Consider the following 16,198-nt stretch of genomic DNA (forward strand, 5'->3'; position numbering starts at 1 on the left):
TAAACAAGGACTTTATGTGGCAAAACCTCCCCTGGGCTTATATATTTACAAAACAAAAGAGCTCCTTTGACGGGTCTTGCGGAGCAGTGCACCTTGCTTGGGGGGAAACGGGCCCGTGTGAATGGGACTTGGAATAAAGTGCGTTTACCTACTGAGTGGTCTAGCTTTGATGTGAGACGAGTGGGTTAAAACAAACACCATCAGAGAAAAGGCCCGTCATTTTGCATTTTGAAGGACTCAGGTCTCGGCTATTAGATGCAAGAAGGAGCTTGGAGGTTCACCTTTCTTAAAGAAAGGCAAATAAGAGAGTTGAAAATCTCTCCTTACTTTGGTTATATGATACATCTGGAGTGGAACCAAATTGACAATAGACTGATATAAAGTTCAGGAAGATTAATTGGACAAGCTGTGGCCATTTGGAAATTATCTGCATCAATCATTAACAGCATTTGCTGTCAGTATATTATATAAAATAATAAACAAAACTTTAATAATAAACCACACTGCTCTCTAGGTTTTGGCCACCATTGAGGTCTAAACTGGCTTGAATATTTTGAATAAGATATTTCCCTATCAGTTCTCAAAGATCTTTGTTGTCTTGGTTCAGAATGCCATAAAAAAACAATATGAATCAGCATGTGCAAGGCATTTGATTCCATAATGTGACATATGAGTCTAATAGAATATTTAGTCAGAAAGAATATAGTGCTGACACAACCTAATTGAAATTAATATGAATATTTGGTGATTTGAGCATTTTACAGCTACTAAATTCCATCTGATATAAAAAAAAAGTAAATAACAAATGAATCAAAACACAATAAGACCAGGGACAATTACAAGAAAATGAAATTGGGTTAGCTTTGAATGTGTGTCTTTAAGCAACTCATACAACTAATTCAGATATTACAAGTGCTGTATGCTCTTCAGATTGAATTTATTTTATGATCGATGACATTCATTTCAAAGTTTATTTTCTACACAAATTCTGCCATCCTCCGATCTCTCAATACGTTCATAAGTTAGAGGTTAATGTGTATGTGTAAAGTGTGTGTGTTGCTCTGTGGCACACTGTGCAAGGCACTCATTGATGGAAAATAAAGGCCCAGTGCCAGTCACAAGCCCACCCCCAGATCTCCCAGAATGTGAATGAACTGCTGTGAATGGAACGATGAACCCACACAAATGCCCTCTCACCACTCACGCCCGCTCGCTCGCCCTTCTTATGTGGATGAACGCAGGGGCGAGACGAAACAACAACAACAAGGGATGTGTGAAGCCCCGCCCCATTTTCATTCCATCCTTTTGGACCCCTAGGTCTACAATACGCCCCCGACTCCTGGCCAATTCCACAGTCCACAGGGAACTTAAAAAGTTGATCTTCTCACAAAGCCATACCTCCACCCATTTCCCACCAGGAACAGGGTAGATTGTGGGTGGAGGGTCAGTGGTGGAGAGGGAGGACCTGGCACGGCTTCAATGAGAGCAGATGAGAGCTCATCTCCTTCCATGACAATTGCCACCCACTCGAAAAGCATGCAGTGTCGGGTGACTGAAGAACGTGAATCAGCATCTCAATGAAGGCTTCAAAGTCTCCCGATGCAGGGGCGGACGCTGAGTTCCACACTTCACAAATGCTGTGTCCTCTCCACACCACTCCTGATTGAAATGCTGGGGGATTGATTGAGAACAAGATTAAGTAAAGCAGGAGGGTTAGAAAACATTGGATTTTTTTTTCATATTTTGGCTTCCTTCTTTAGAGCTCATTCCATGAACTGTCATTCTGGTTCCCGATGACTCATTATTCACTTTGAGTAAAACTGATAACAAGTTTCTTCATGTTGCATGGTTTAATCGACTGAGAAACGAGCATTATTTTCAGGCATTCACACTGTAAATCAGGCAAACTGAAGCGAATCCAGATAATCTCAAGAATGTAAATCTGAAAATATCTGAGATGAGCAGATCTAGTGGGTGAATGACTGACAGCGTGCTGATTAATGATGCCCAGCTCATTAAATAGAGCGTGCTCTTGACCCCATCCCACGGAGAGGTCAGAGCTCCTCCAAAACTTCACAGGAGGACGTTCTGGGAAAATTTGCCAAACTCTGAATGATACTGAACTGTAGACATTATTACAGCACATGTTCTGCCTTATATTTTGCATTAAAATGAATCAAACAATCTGTGCAATAAAATGTCTTGTGAACCACATGAATTACACACACAAAAAAATAGTTATGTACACATTTCTCACTTTCAAATGAGAAAATCCATTCTGTTCTCTCAGTTTCATGGGTGGCCAATGACAGCACAGCGATTTAGGATTTCTTTATCCTACTATGATGATCAAATGGTTACGAAATACAAATCATACACTAAATTTATATAGAACTCATAGACATGATCGGAATTATGGTGTAAACTAGATATGAGAGACAATTCTCTGGTCAAGACCTTAAGACATGCTAAAATCACCTCTCACCCCCCACTGAGCATTCTCAGCTTATTTTCCACTGCAATTCCACACACACAACGTTTCCACTCACGGCACAACAAACACATGTCAGTAATAATCACACTCTCTTAATCCCGCTAGACTATTATTCCATCCGACACTTTAATCTGAGAACGATAGCATTAGATCTAAATATACTCCATTTAAATCTCGGGTTGAATTCAGAGACACGGGCATCTTAGATAAAGAGTCAGTGATTTCAGATTTTCAATATTTAGTCATTTTCTGTTGTTGCTGGTTGCATAGTTTGTTTCTATTATAAATAATCTACAGATAAATTTCACAAAACACACCCAGGTCTTATTTCATGCCCCTGAAAAAAAGAAAGAAAGTTATATTTAGCTAAGAAAATTTAATTTTTAGACTCACTAAGAATCTTGTATTGCAGCAATGATTAAGTCATTCATTGGATTCTTGTTACAACAGTAATTATGTTTTAACATATCAGTAAAATAAAGTTAAAAAAAATTATACAAATATTTATGTAACAAAAATCTTAAGAAAAACGGCATTTTAATATGCTTTTAGTAAAGTAAAAAAAAAGCAATTGTTTTTGTAATAAAATCATCATAACGGCAATATAATAATAAATACTACAATTATGTATAGATCATTTTAATTTATATTTTTCACATCACAGTATGGAGAATCAGTGCTTAATAGCAAAATCCTAATTTTAAAGATGTAGTTTTCTTTTTGACAGATTTAGTGAAACCCACCGATATTTCTTGGGTGATATCATGACAACAATGAGAAAAATTATTGACTCCGCAACTAGGACAAGAAAAACATGAACGTGATTTCCTGAGTCACTCTCCAGTGTGGCACATAGACCAGAAGGAATGAAATAAAGAAGTGTGGAGAGGCATCTGAGTGTTCCTGCTGAGGAAAGATCCCAGTTTAATCACAGCTGAGCTCTGACAGACGGCGAAACCCAAAACCCCCAGAAGCGCACAGGTGAGAGTCCAGAAGGGAGGCCACGGTAAACTCAACATCACTCTTCCTGTGAGAGCTAAAAGTGTGCACTGCTGCCGGCCCAAGAATTCAGAGTATTCGGCCTCCCCGAGATTCCCCCGTGTCAACGGATCAGATGAGAGAAGAGAAAGACATGGGGAAAGACAAAGAGAGAGTGAGAGGACAGAAAGAAAGAAAACGAGAGAGAACCAAGGCAAAATGCGAGAGAAAATACACATGCAAGTATAGTCAAGTCAAATATACAAGTGCTAATGTAGTCAGATGGTCATTATCGCAAAATAAACGAGATTTTTATCATGCTGAAAGGTTTTATTTTGTGATAATGACCAGTAGACTGTACATGATCCCTATTATTTCATGGCTACTAACCAAATAAACAAAACTGATTGAAATATGAAATACTGACCAACATGAAATATTGATTTGAATTGAAATCATTTTATAATGCAAAAACAAAATACAGGATATTTAAACTAGCACAGCTGTGTAGAAATTGGTTGCCTGGGACAATATAATTTTTTTTTTTTACAGCAGAATGTAGTGACTGACCAATAAAGTAGGCCAATTCTAAAGAGCCATTTTGTATATACTGTACAGTCACTTATAGTTCCTGTGACCTCAAATCAATAAACACTTCATTAAGTGAGAATCCATATGGAGTTGTCCATGTATGTGCGCAAGTACGACACACTTCATCCTCACCAGGTGTCCACATAAACATCAATCTCCAGCATCTGCAGACAGACCAGTAAATCCCATGGAACACACTAACAGACAGACAGACACACACACACACACACACACACACACACACACACACACACACACACACACACACACAATCCATGTCCCAAAATGAGAAATGAGGACCACCTATGCGAGTTCTGATATGCAGACACATCTGACTGTATTAAAATGACTAGTAGCATCCAGCACCAATAAACAGGAAATCTTCCCAAATATAAAAGCTTTATCATAATTTACTCAGCACATGTCATTCTTAACCCGTATGACCTACAGGAATATCCTTTTGAACTAAAGGAATACCATGACAAATTATTTTAGGAAACACTGAGTGGACAAGCTTTATTTAAAGACTAAGATATTTTTAAAAGAATGAAAACCTTTGGGGTGGGGGTTTAAACAAAATGCCGGGGTCATATTTCACCCAAAAATCTAAAGAAAATTAAGGATATTGCATTGCAGCAATGATGATTCTCATTGCGTTCTAATGATTGTAAATGTAATTAAAATGGCAGTTAAAATAAATGCTTTACTTAAAACGGTAACACAGCAAAAAAATAATTAAAATAGTAAAAAAAAGTATTTTATTTATTTTCTATAAATAAAATAAGCATAAAGGCAATACAACAAATATTTAAATGATACATTGCAATTTAAATTAATAAATGATTAAATAATATTTCCTTTGCATTACAATATTGAGAATAGGGGTAAGGTGCTTAATTGTCATTCTTAAAATAATATTATTAGAGATTTGATGCCTTCGGCAGAGAGATTCATCATATCGCAGCCTCAGAAGGCTTTCCCTCTATCTGCAGTCGCACTGAACCGGCTGACCTGGAACTCGTGTGAAAGGGCGTGATAATCCGCTGACCTCACTCTGAGCGCTTGCAGTGCATGCTCCGGTTTGTGAGGTTTTTTTAGGTCCAGCTGCTGCCCGTGTCCTGATGAGATGCACACGGCCTGCATTATGATGCAGCTACACGGATTAGAGCAGAGGTTTGTGGGAAAGAATCAAGACATCATCATATCACTCCAGATTAATGAACCATGCCGGCCTGTGCAGTCAGATACACTGAATGTGGGTCAATGGTGTTGAGCAACCAAAATTGCTGGTCATATTCCCCTGTTTTAGAGCGGTTCTGTGCATGTCAGCAGAATCTGATCAGTGCATGAAGTGGCTCAAAGCAATTGTTCGGTTTAATCTGCAGCAGAATCGATATATTTTGAGTAGGACTGAGTGATATACTATTACAGCCTTTGTATTATATACATATAGTAGCATTGTAATGCATGATAAATGGCACGGAATGACTTTCCATGACAGTAAATCAGTTTTGAATGAGTTTGAACTGATTCATGGACATGAATAAAAGACACATACTCTAACGCCATTTTTGCTATTAAAACCCATTAAAACATCTTAACACTTTCATATGCACAAATCACAAGACAAGGAAGAATTAACACACTATATATAAACAGCCACATATAAAGCACATTAACAACGCAGCAATATTGCTTACTTTTATAAAAAAAGAAAAGAAAATTGTTCTTGAAAGTGGCCTTTCTGTGATTGTAAGGACTCGTAGGGGCCAGTAAGTCTGCACTACTTATCTTTACCCAGAGCAGCTATTTTAATACAGGACTATGACCTGTCCCATTTGTGTGTAGAGGGCAGGAACACCCTCACAGGGTTAACGGTCTCACAGTCTCGAATGCCAAAGGCCCTCAAACTGAATTGGAGCCTCCAGTGTCGCAAGACAGTGTTTTCCTGAAATCCGAACAGCCTCTGAGGAAATGGCTTAGATGGAAAGAAAGAGGAAAAAGAGCTAGAAAAATAAGAAAGAGGGACTCTTCCAAATGGCTCTTTTCCCCTTATCATCCATCTGTCTATTCATCCTTATCAGATCTCCTCTTGAGATCCTCATGTGGTCGCAATGCCAGGTTTGAATGATCATTACCCCTCTCAAATACAATGCGTCCAGTGTTCCTCCTATAAAAGCGGATACTTAAAGGCCTGGAGAACAAATCACTCTCGACTGACTTCATTTCAAATGACCTGATTTTACATGACAGCACAGAACTGTTTATAGAGATCGGATGACATCAGACACATTAGAGGGAGATCACGGAACGCTGAAGTAAAAAAGAATGCTCAAAAGTGCAGCAACAGAAATGAAGAACCATCTTTTAATTAAAAGAGCCAATGAGTTTCTGATAATAATGATGATTTACTCTAGAAGGTGCATGTCCATTAGCTGGAAAAACACCTGGAAATATTTTTTAGTGTTGTGGTGTACCCAGATATATGACTCTGCTGGTCAAAAATTACTATTCCCACTTGCCCATAAGCAGTTCTGTTTTCATCATATAAGTGCTGTTTCCCCTGCTGGCAGACACTTAATCTTAGCACACTAATTATAGTGTATTATGGCTATATTTGTTATTGTTGTATTGGGTGTAATAGTCAATGAGACGTGTAATGTTCACCACCACTTTGGCCAAAAACGACACCTCAAAGTAGTTATTTTGCGAAATTAAAAATGATATTTGTGGGCAACTATGAATGCCACATGTTTGGCATAGCGGTTAACCACATAAGTAAAAACAAGCTGAGACTGGTATGGGGCTCCCTGGTTTTGTCCAGTTCCCAAGGTTCAATTCTGATAAAAATGCAGGTCACTTAAAAGCTGGGATGTTAATGTGTCTTCTAAATGTGTCCACTTGTATTTTTAAATGTAGAAAGTATGTGTACATTATGAATTAGTGAGAATATTTGAAATATGAAATATACTGGAATGCAAAAACAATGACCAATTTACCACCCCTTATTTATAAATAGTTGGCTCCGCCCCCACACTCACACCACTCGAGGAGAGCCACCACCAATTTTTCTGTTTGGTTGACAAATTTTTGGTGGACTTTTTCTCATTGGCTTTACCCTTGCTTTAAAATATAATAAACCTTGCATAAACTGAGGTCTGTACATGTTGCTATCTGCTACCCTTTACAATCCAATAAAAAAAGAATACAGCAATGACCACAGTACTGTGAACTGACCCAATCTACCCCTAATTCACATTGCCACCTGGCTCAAATTATTCTTCTCAAACTGGCTTTGCAGAAAAAATATCAGCAGCAGAAAGCCAACTATGATTTTGTGCCAAGATGAATTTAAACCCAATGTCACCTGTACAATACCATTTACTAGAGTCAAACTGAAACAGGCAGCATATTTCACATGCATGTCAATAAAGCTTTGAAGTCAACTTTGAACTCTGTTATTGCATCACAACAGCATGAGCTCAACGGTTCCACCTATGAATTCTCCAAGCACGAGAACTTAAACATTTTAGGACATCACTCTTTTACACTTCTCCAGAGCCACGTTTACTTACTCTAATCAGTCCCAGACACTTTTAGACAAGCAGCAATACTGACATCAGATTAGCAAGTTAAGCCAACACTAGCCAAAGCACCCAGTGGGATGTGTGTGTGTCCGTATAGTTGAAGGGGTCAGAACCCCCTGGAGGGAGGCTGGCGACACAGACTCCTACGGCTCTAAATCAATTGTGCATGCTGGGTCGCCTTTCAACGTTGGGGACAAGACACGGAATTAAATCACACATTCAAACAGCGACAATTTACATCAAATGAGCTTTGATTGTGGCCGATAACCCTCCGTTGGCTCAAATAATTAACTCGTGCATACAATACGACTGAAAACGGGCATCTGGATCAAGCCAACGGTTTGATTAATCATCACTGAATCAGTGTCATCTCATTTACCATGACAATCCATTCCTACACAGACCAAACAGGATTGGGTTTCTCCTCAATCTGATATGGAAAAGGTACCACATCTGCCACTGGTTTAAAAACCCTCACCGTTGGCATCATGGGAGATTTTCCCGAGGGAAACAACCTTGACGAAGTTCAACACAAGGGAAGGAAGTTGCAAAGCTCAAAGAACAATTAAGATGTTTTTGATTTACTCTCCAAGTGGGGTGGAACCGCTTTACTAGAAAAGTGAGCTGCTCTCGTGTGAGGGGTCGCAACTCTTGACCCCTAAAGTGGGTTGACAGAGCAATTCGATTTAAGGCATCATCATAGACAGTCAGACATTCTACTCGCAGAGAAAAAAAAAAAAACGAGATTCATGAGCCTTAAACGTGCTCAGCGTGGCATGGTCACGGAGTTCCTGAGAATAATAGCACTGTAAAGTGGAAAACCTGATAACGTATCTAAGAGCGGTCGACGTATTGACACAGCTAACTTAAACACAGACGGGTTGGGTTTTAGATCTTCAAAGCTTTGAGAACTGCTCAAGGAAAGTTTTAGAGAAACGCTTCAATGATCATATAATGCACACAAATTGAACTCAAGTGAGAAGGGAGGTTTAGAAATCTAAAAATGGGTTGGACAATAATTAGCACATTCCTGTGCTTGCTGTGAGGGTGTTATGTGGTGAAAACAGTAGGCCTGCAGTTTGGGGTGGACTGCAGGTGCTGTCTTATGATGAGGTTTGCAGTTGCTCTCCAAAACCAATTAAAAGCGCTAAATGCGAGTTTGGCTCGAGAGCTCTGCGACTGCAGGATCCAAATAACGCTGCGCCCAACTTGATGGGGTATGCAAGTAAGCAACGCACTTACTCAGCTTTTTCTCAAGAGAACCCGCAAAATGACAAATCCATGACCCTTTCAACCATAACCACATCCTTTTGGTCGCAATACATGAACAATTTACACATCAATGAGCTAAAAGACTGTGTGTCATGTAAGGGTGCAGGGTTATAGCATAGCACAGCTTCATGAGGTAAAGCGATTCCTGAGGGACCAATATTTGAAATCCTTCAAAAAATGACTGGATCTACAAACATGCTCAGTGGAGTGTTAAATCCATCTTGATTAAAGCGGGGGGGAAAGCCCTGAATAACGAACTGTGCCGGGCGGCTTTCATAATTAAGTCTACCAGCACATTCTGGTCTGGGAAACAGAGTTTGGCAAACAGGGGAATTGCGTAGTCCCTTCTCTCAAACGGCTAATCACAGGACGGATCTCCAGCAGTGCAGACCTGGGGCATATCGATGTGCATGGCTGATCTAGACAATTTAACTCTACAAGATGCTTTTAAAACCCCAGACAGAGCCTGGCCAATTGAACTCTTAAAAATAAAGCTTCTTTAATGCTTTTTGCAACACATTAGAGTCAATCAAAACTTCAACTTTAGCTGGACAATAACTTCATTCTAGAGCCACTGTAAAGCCAAAACAATCTCTGTTACTTTAATTTCCTATTAGCACTGTAAAGCTGCTTTGAAACAATCTATATTGCTAAAAGCGCTATATAAATGAAGGTGACTTGACATTAGGTTCAGCGAGAAACATTTTTCATTGTATAAGGTTACAGAGATCGCTATATGGATTTTTGGGTTTAAAGGGTTTACATGATGTTGTATAAGTACTTGATGTACACTATTAAGAATACACATTCCAAAAGGGAAATCGTTTTTGGTTCCTCAAAGAACCTTTCATTTCATTTTTCTTAGTGTGAAAAAAAATAAAAAAATAATATTATCAAAAGAACATTTGTTCTGTATGTTAAAGGTTCTTCATGGAACCACAGATGCCAATAAAGAAGCTCTATTTTAAAGAGTGTACATTATTGTTTTTTCAGATCAGAATGGAACTGACTGAATGAAAAAGGTTCTCTTATGGCATCAAGCTGCAAAAACCTTTTAAGCAGCTTTATTTGTAGGAATAAGCGTGAATCTGTGAGAGAGTTCAGGCCCTGAGCTAAAACAGTAGGCTCATCTGCCCTCATTTCATCACTAACTTCTCACATCTCCTGTTTTGCATCTGCAATTGATTATTTCAGAAATGTGCTTAAAAACATACTACCGAAAATAACCGAGACGGCGTGTTCGGCTTTCTGTAAATTTCTCTGACCTGTGTTGAAGTTTCGGAATGATTGTTTCTTCAACTCTTGTTTGTGTCTTTAATTACTCAGACACCGAATAAAAGTGGACGCAGCTGGCTGGGAGAAAAAAAAATCTAAGATGTTTGATGGGAAAGCCATTAGGAACACACGGAGGGTTTTCACTCATTCGGCGTGCGGTTAGACCGGAGAATCCGTCTACGCTGTGAATTTCCCGCCGAACCTAAAAACATTTATCAACTCATCAAATTCAGTCATGAAAACCAGAAGGTAGTATGTGAAAAAAAAAAAAGTATACTCCAGAACGTTCACACGGTTCCTCCAAACCACAGGCCACACAACTGGAGCTGCAATCCCTAAAAGAAAACCAGAAGCAAATCAAGAGAACGCCAAACAGCCAACTTACCTTTGAAGGACAAGAAGACCCGGGGGGCGCTCTGAGGTTCGCTGTCCAAACCCAACGCCAGGACAGACAGAGCCAGGAGAACCTGGACTGACCAAGGACTGCCCAACAGCATGGTGCATCCGTTGAAGTCAGAAAGACACAATAGCAGAGGCCACTGGCGAAAAAAAACACATGATTGTAAATTATATGACTTCATATGCTTTCCAAAGGTAACGCATGGCTCAAACTGATTTCTTTGGGTTACAGACTGTAGGGCGAATTTGGCACACTTTTGCATGCCGTATTTCAGTGCAAATGTATGCGATTTATTCAGTAAACACTCGCGCAAAAAAAAGTGCTGTAATAGCACTACTCTGTATTCAAATTAAGTCACTGTCATTCTTCAAAGCACAAACACACCTCCTTTCAATGTAAATTAGGTTCATTACCATTTGGCCTTATTCACAAAACTCACAGCTGATTTATTTTAGTTATAGCTGCACACAGAAAGCAGGTGAAAACTTTTTTAAAGAAATATTTGTGTACATTTTATATTGATGATCATATCAGCAATAACTTATCAAATGAAGAACAAAAGATGAAGAAAAACACGCAATTTTCCCCATGCATTCTCTAAACGTCTAAGAAAAATCCAAAGTTATATCTGAGATCTTGTTTGTGTACTGTACTTTAATGTTCCAGTTTTACCTCTGGGCTCCCTGCTTTAATAAGAGAAGCGAAGAGGCCCTCCGCAGTAAACATTGCGCCAAAAAATAAGGGTTTGGTTACATTTGTTTGAAACATACAGCAAAGGGATATTCCCCAAGGGAGTATGTTGACAAACCCCACTGCTGCCACATAGTCCATCTCTTTCACATGGGCAGGAACAAGGCTGCCACCCATAGAGGGGCTGCACTCATGTTGCTCGGTGGTGGCGTGACATAACCGTAAAAACTTAAATCTGTTCGGATATCTGAATCAACGAGACCGTTCCCAAACCCACATAGTATTGGCATCGATCACAACTGTATATGCGTCATTTTTTTTTTTTTCTTCTTTTTTTAAGAAGGAGCAAACATCTCAGAACAGAAAAAGTAGTTCTGGCGGAAGACGATCTGTCCAAAAAGCGTTGCCTGGCCGCAGAGCGTTTATGAGTGGAAGCAGCTGTTTAAACCTCAGCTATTTGCAGGCAATTTGTTAACTGTCCGGCTGTTTATCTAAATTCTCTGCCTCTTTACCTCACACAAGCCAGTGAAATTAAACAACAATTATATGAACACAAGTGCACACAGACACAGTTGGAGGTAAGCAATTATGGATACAATCTCACAAATACAATGAAAGAATACATAAAACCCCAAATATATGGCTTTTACTGCTTTTTTAAGAACAGGCAAAATATTATGTGAAAAAATGTGGGATAGCGAGAAACATTCGGTCCCATTCTTTTTACTTTTAGATCTATTCATTTGTATAATCTTAAAATGCAATTTAAAGCGGACTCTATCAATTTATTTAAAAAAAAAGGATAAGCCTCATTTATTTATCAACTATAATGAAAAATATCCTCAACTACCGCACTAACATATCAACTGATTTCATTAATTCTGATGACAAATTAAAAAAACAAACATCTAGATTAAATAGAAATATGAATAGAATGGTCTTATCTGCTACTTATAACTCAAGAAAGTATGATTTGGCTTGTAAATTCAGCCTTCCTGGTACACATTGAAAGTTGTCAACATTTGTAAGGACTTAGTTATGACTGATCAGCAAGATGACTGGTCTCACTTATTTTTATGCAACTCTTGCTTTCTGCATGTTGTTACCCCATTTGACACTAGAATATATATATTTACTGTGTTTGTTTAATGCTAGTTTGTGAAATTGTTACAGTGTTTGTTTAGTACATGCACTCTGGCCCCTGGAGATATTGTATTTAGTTTCTTTTTCCTGCCACCCAGCAGAGAAATGAAAATAAACTACTTTGACTCGGTCTTAAATGCCTATTGTGCTGTTATATATACAGGAGCTTTCAGTGTATGGTTAACTTTTTTTAGAAAAACACTGGGAAACAGCATGAAAGGAGATGTGCAAAGCAAAGCAAATTTGTCTCGCAGTGAAGAGTAATATAAGTAACAATGCAAACAAATATTTAAGGTTATTTAGTATGCATACTGCCATATGAATGTGTGTGTGTAATACAACTTCAGAGCATGTGTTATTCTTAATCTAACTAACATTGACATGAAATGTCAAGCAGTTTCTGCAAAGTCCTTTGGCATGACATTCTGCAATTCATCTGAAACTACTAGCCTACTTCTATACATGTGTTTAGGACCATATTACATTAAGGTACTTAATTAAGGTACATTAAGGTTTGTAATTTTATAAATCAATGTCACCAATGGATACGTTGGTGGATACATAGGATACATACAAAAAAATGAAATATTTCTGCCAACACTGAATGTTATATTGGAAAATAATTATTATAAAATAACATTTTAATAGGAATCTGCAATAATTGCAAAGTCAACTGAGATCAAAAGATGCATTTAGAAATGAAATCCAAACGTTGAAATGTGACTGATACTAAAATAGTACGATGAAAGTGTTGAGAAAATGAAAACAAAAGAAACTAATGTTTACCTGCTTCCTCCAAACTGTCCAAAAGCAACTTTGAGCTCAACTCAAAGAGTGAATCCAGTAAATGCCTGAGTTCTCGTGTATGTTCGTGTGTTTATGTCCCAGGTCCTGCAGGTATAGTGAGGTACAGTCCTTATCTCTCTGAACACCTGAGCGCGGTGTGCTTCTTCTCTATTATAGTGTTCATTTGGCACAGTTGTCATAAAATCCCGTTTGATATCGCGCTAAGAATCGTTAAAGAAGCGTAAAAGCCACCTGACAACTCCGAGAACAGCTTCAGCGCTGTGGCTGCCAGTCTGAATATCTCCAAACACAAGCGCACTCCTGCCCGCACTCATTCGCTCGCCTCAAATGCTGCCCAAACAGCTTGGCAGGTGGATGCAGTGTTGCTCATTAGCATACGACACACCCACGGGGCGGAGTTTACCTTGGAGCCCCGCCCCCTTCAGCTCGAGTCGCTGTGTGATTATCCTCAACTCACTGTACTGTCAATGCGATTACATTCACGTTTCATTAGGTGGAGTAAACTCAGTAAGTATTCACAAGAACTTAGATATGAAGTGCAATTACTGTGTGGAACGCTATATTTGTGCATTTTTTACATTGTGTTGTAGGCTGGTGTACACTAATCCGATAGACAGGCAAAAAAAAACCCTCCAAACTTTGAGATACTTTGTTTGCTGTTGAATAACACAATAAAACTACACTAGCGTAGACTACATTCAAACAAAAGTCAAAATTATGTTCTGAAAGACGATGTATTTTTAATAATATAGCTAATAATAATGTAATTTTTTTATCACAACATTTTCTGACCAAAACAGTGATTTTACATATTTGAAAGTTAGATGTTGCTTTCATTAATTATTTTGTGTTTCACAATTCCTATAGTTTTGTGAAAAGCTTTTAATAGGCCTTTTTTTAATGACAACTTACTTTTACTTACTCAAAATATGTGTAGGCCAGGCCTACTGTATTATTTTTTATATTCAATAGTTTTTTTTATAGCTGCAATATTAAGTTGTATTGTGTAGCCTATATAAATTGAACTTAAATTTGAAATTGTATTATTGTATTATATAGAGAAACAGTCACCAGAGTGTGATAACTAGCCACCAGCCTCTATTATTTATCCATCTATTTATCCATCTATCGATATAGCTATGACACATGACCTTAAAAATACACTCATATTAAGTTCTGTGAGCGAGAGCAGTAGAAGTTTCTCATGGTCAAAATATGTTATTTGTTCAGTGTTTTCCCTTGAGGAACTGCAGTGAAAACCTTCACTCTGATAGAGCTTTTGAAACTCACTTTTGTAGCTTGAGTTTGTGACACTGGAATCATCGCTTCCAGTTTTGCTGCTTCTTTCAAACAGGTCATCGCTTTGAAACTCATAACAAGCAATAAGATGCAATTAAAGTTACAAAGCCTCAGGCTTGATTTATCTATGACCGTTTGCACACCACATACACACATACAGTATTCAAGTCCCTTCACCTCAGCCCGTAAGCAGAAACATTCTTGTATTAGGGAGTAAATGCTTTTGCGTGTTAATACATGACACGGGGTTTTAGATAAAAGGCATACCAATGCTTAAAGGTTGAAAAACTACCTGCACAAGATTTACAGAACATCAGCATGCAACTCTTCTTCTTTTTCAGAGCGGCTCGTAGAGAGACGGGAATGAGGTTCTACTCTCTTTGATGCAAGACATGCAGTGACATAACTTAACGACATTCATCTTTGGGAAATTATCATGCGTGTCTTCTTCAATTAAAGTGATATGAGCATGGTGCCATCATAGCATTCACACTGCTTGATATAGAGAGTGTTGTCCCTACGTGGAATGCTTGGGAAAACCTCTGGGAGAAATCAGGACAGATATTCTGGTATGTATCTTTCTTACAACATGATGAAGTTAGTTAGAAGTTAGAAGATCATTTTAATGCACATTGATGACAGACAAAGCTGACATGCCACAAATGATGCAATAATGGTTGATTTTTTGTTTTTGAAAGCATCATGTTTTACATCATGATCACATTTATTTGATCACAAATATAGTAAATCAGTAATTTTGTGAAATATTATTATCATTTAAAATGACTGTTTTCAATTTGAATATATTTTCAAATGTAATTTTCATCATCATAACTCAGTCTTCAGTGTCACACAATCCTTCACAAATCATTTACTTTGGTTTTCAAGAAACATTTCTCATATTATATATATATTGTCCCTTCATTATCATTTTGATCATTTTACTGTAATTGTGCCACAGCATAGTCGATTTACTCTTAATTCTGATATTAATACTCTCTCTCTCTCTCTCTCTATATATATATATATATATATATATATGTACTGTATAATATACTGTATATGTTCAACATATCAGATGGCTGCAAACTCAACTGTTAATTTGAAGCAAATTTCTCATTGTTCAGCAAACTTTTCGAACAGAACATTTCTGTTTTGGTCAGCAGAATCTATAGGATGGCCAGAAAAATAAAGTGAGACATCAACATGGATGAAGTGTTCAGCAGTCGGTACACAGAGACCTACATCTTTGTCTCTCACGTCATGAAGTTATTTGAAAACCTTCGACTTGAGGCGACTAATGAAAAGTCATTCCTGCTATTGTCAAAAAAAGATTGAAAAAGCTAAATCCAGGCTTCGCATTGCTGCACTTCTGTCGCTCACTTTCCGTGGGCCACATTCTTTATTAGCCTCCTATTTCATCTGCGTCCGCCCGCAAAAATTCACATTACGGTCACAATGCAAGCCTGCCGGTGAGATTGGGCTCGGGCTAAAGATGTTGAATGGACAGAACCGGAGAATGAAGGGGGAATCTGTCCTTTTCAGCACCGTCGAACCATTCACCCCCTCCCTCCTCTCTCGCACCGACCTGCAATAAAACTGTTTTCAAAGACGACTTGGCAGAGGTCAAATGGAAGATGTCTGTAAATGAAAGCAGACTGA

General features: G+C 38.3%; 1 protein-coding gene across 4 annotated transcripts in view; it reads right to left on the bottom strand.

Moving 5' to 3' along the window:
• sema3fb (sema domain, immunoglobulin domain (Ig), short basic domain, secreted, (semaphorin) 3Fb) overlaps positions 1–13,566 on the bottom strand; it is a 58,198-nt gene extending 44,632 nt beyond the window's left edge. For 2 of the 4 annotated variants that reach the window (XM_079596713.1, XM_079596711.1), the window contains exons 1-3: positions 13,469–13,565; positions 13,217–13,321; positions 10,583–10,736 (exon numbers count right to left, since the gene is read on the bottom strand). In XM_079596713.1, the coding sequence (XP_079452839.1) occupies positions 10,583–10,694 (112 nt within the window). In that variant the 5' untranslated portion in view covers positions 10,695–10,736; positions 13,217–13,321; positions 13,469–13,565. Of the gene's footprint in view, positions 1–10,582; positions 10,737–13,216 lie in introns of all 4 variants that reach the window. The other 2 variants (XM_079596712.1, XM_079596710.1) reach the window with 1 other exon arrangement.
• Positions 13,567–16,198: the final 2,632 nt, after the last annotated feature.

The sequence above is a fragment of the Phoxinus phoxinus genome (genome assembly GCF_949152265.1).
Source record: "Phoxinus phoxinus genome assembly, chromosome: 22".
NCBI lineage: Eukaryota > Metazoa > Chordata > Actinopteri > Cypriniformes > Leuciscidae > Phoxinus > Phoxinus phoxinus.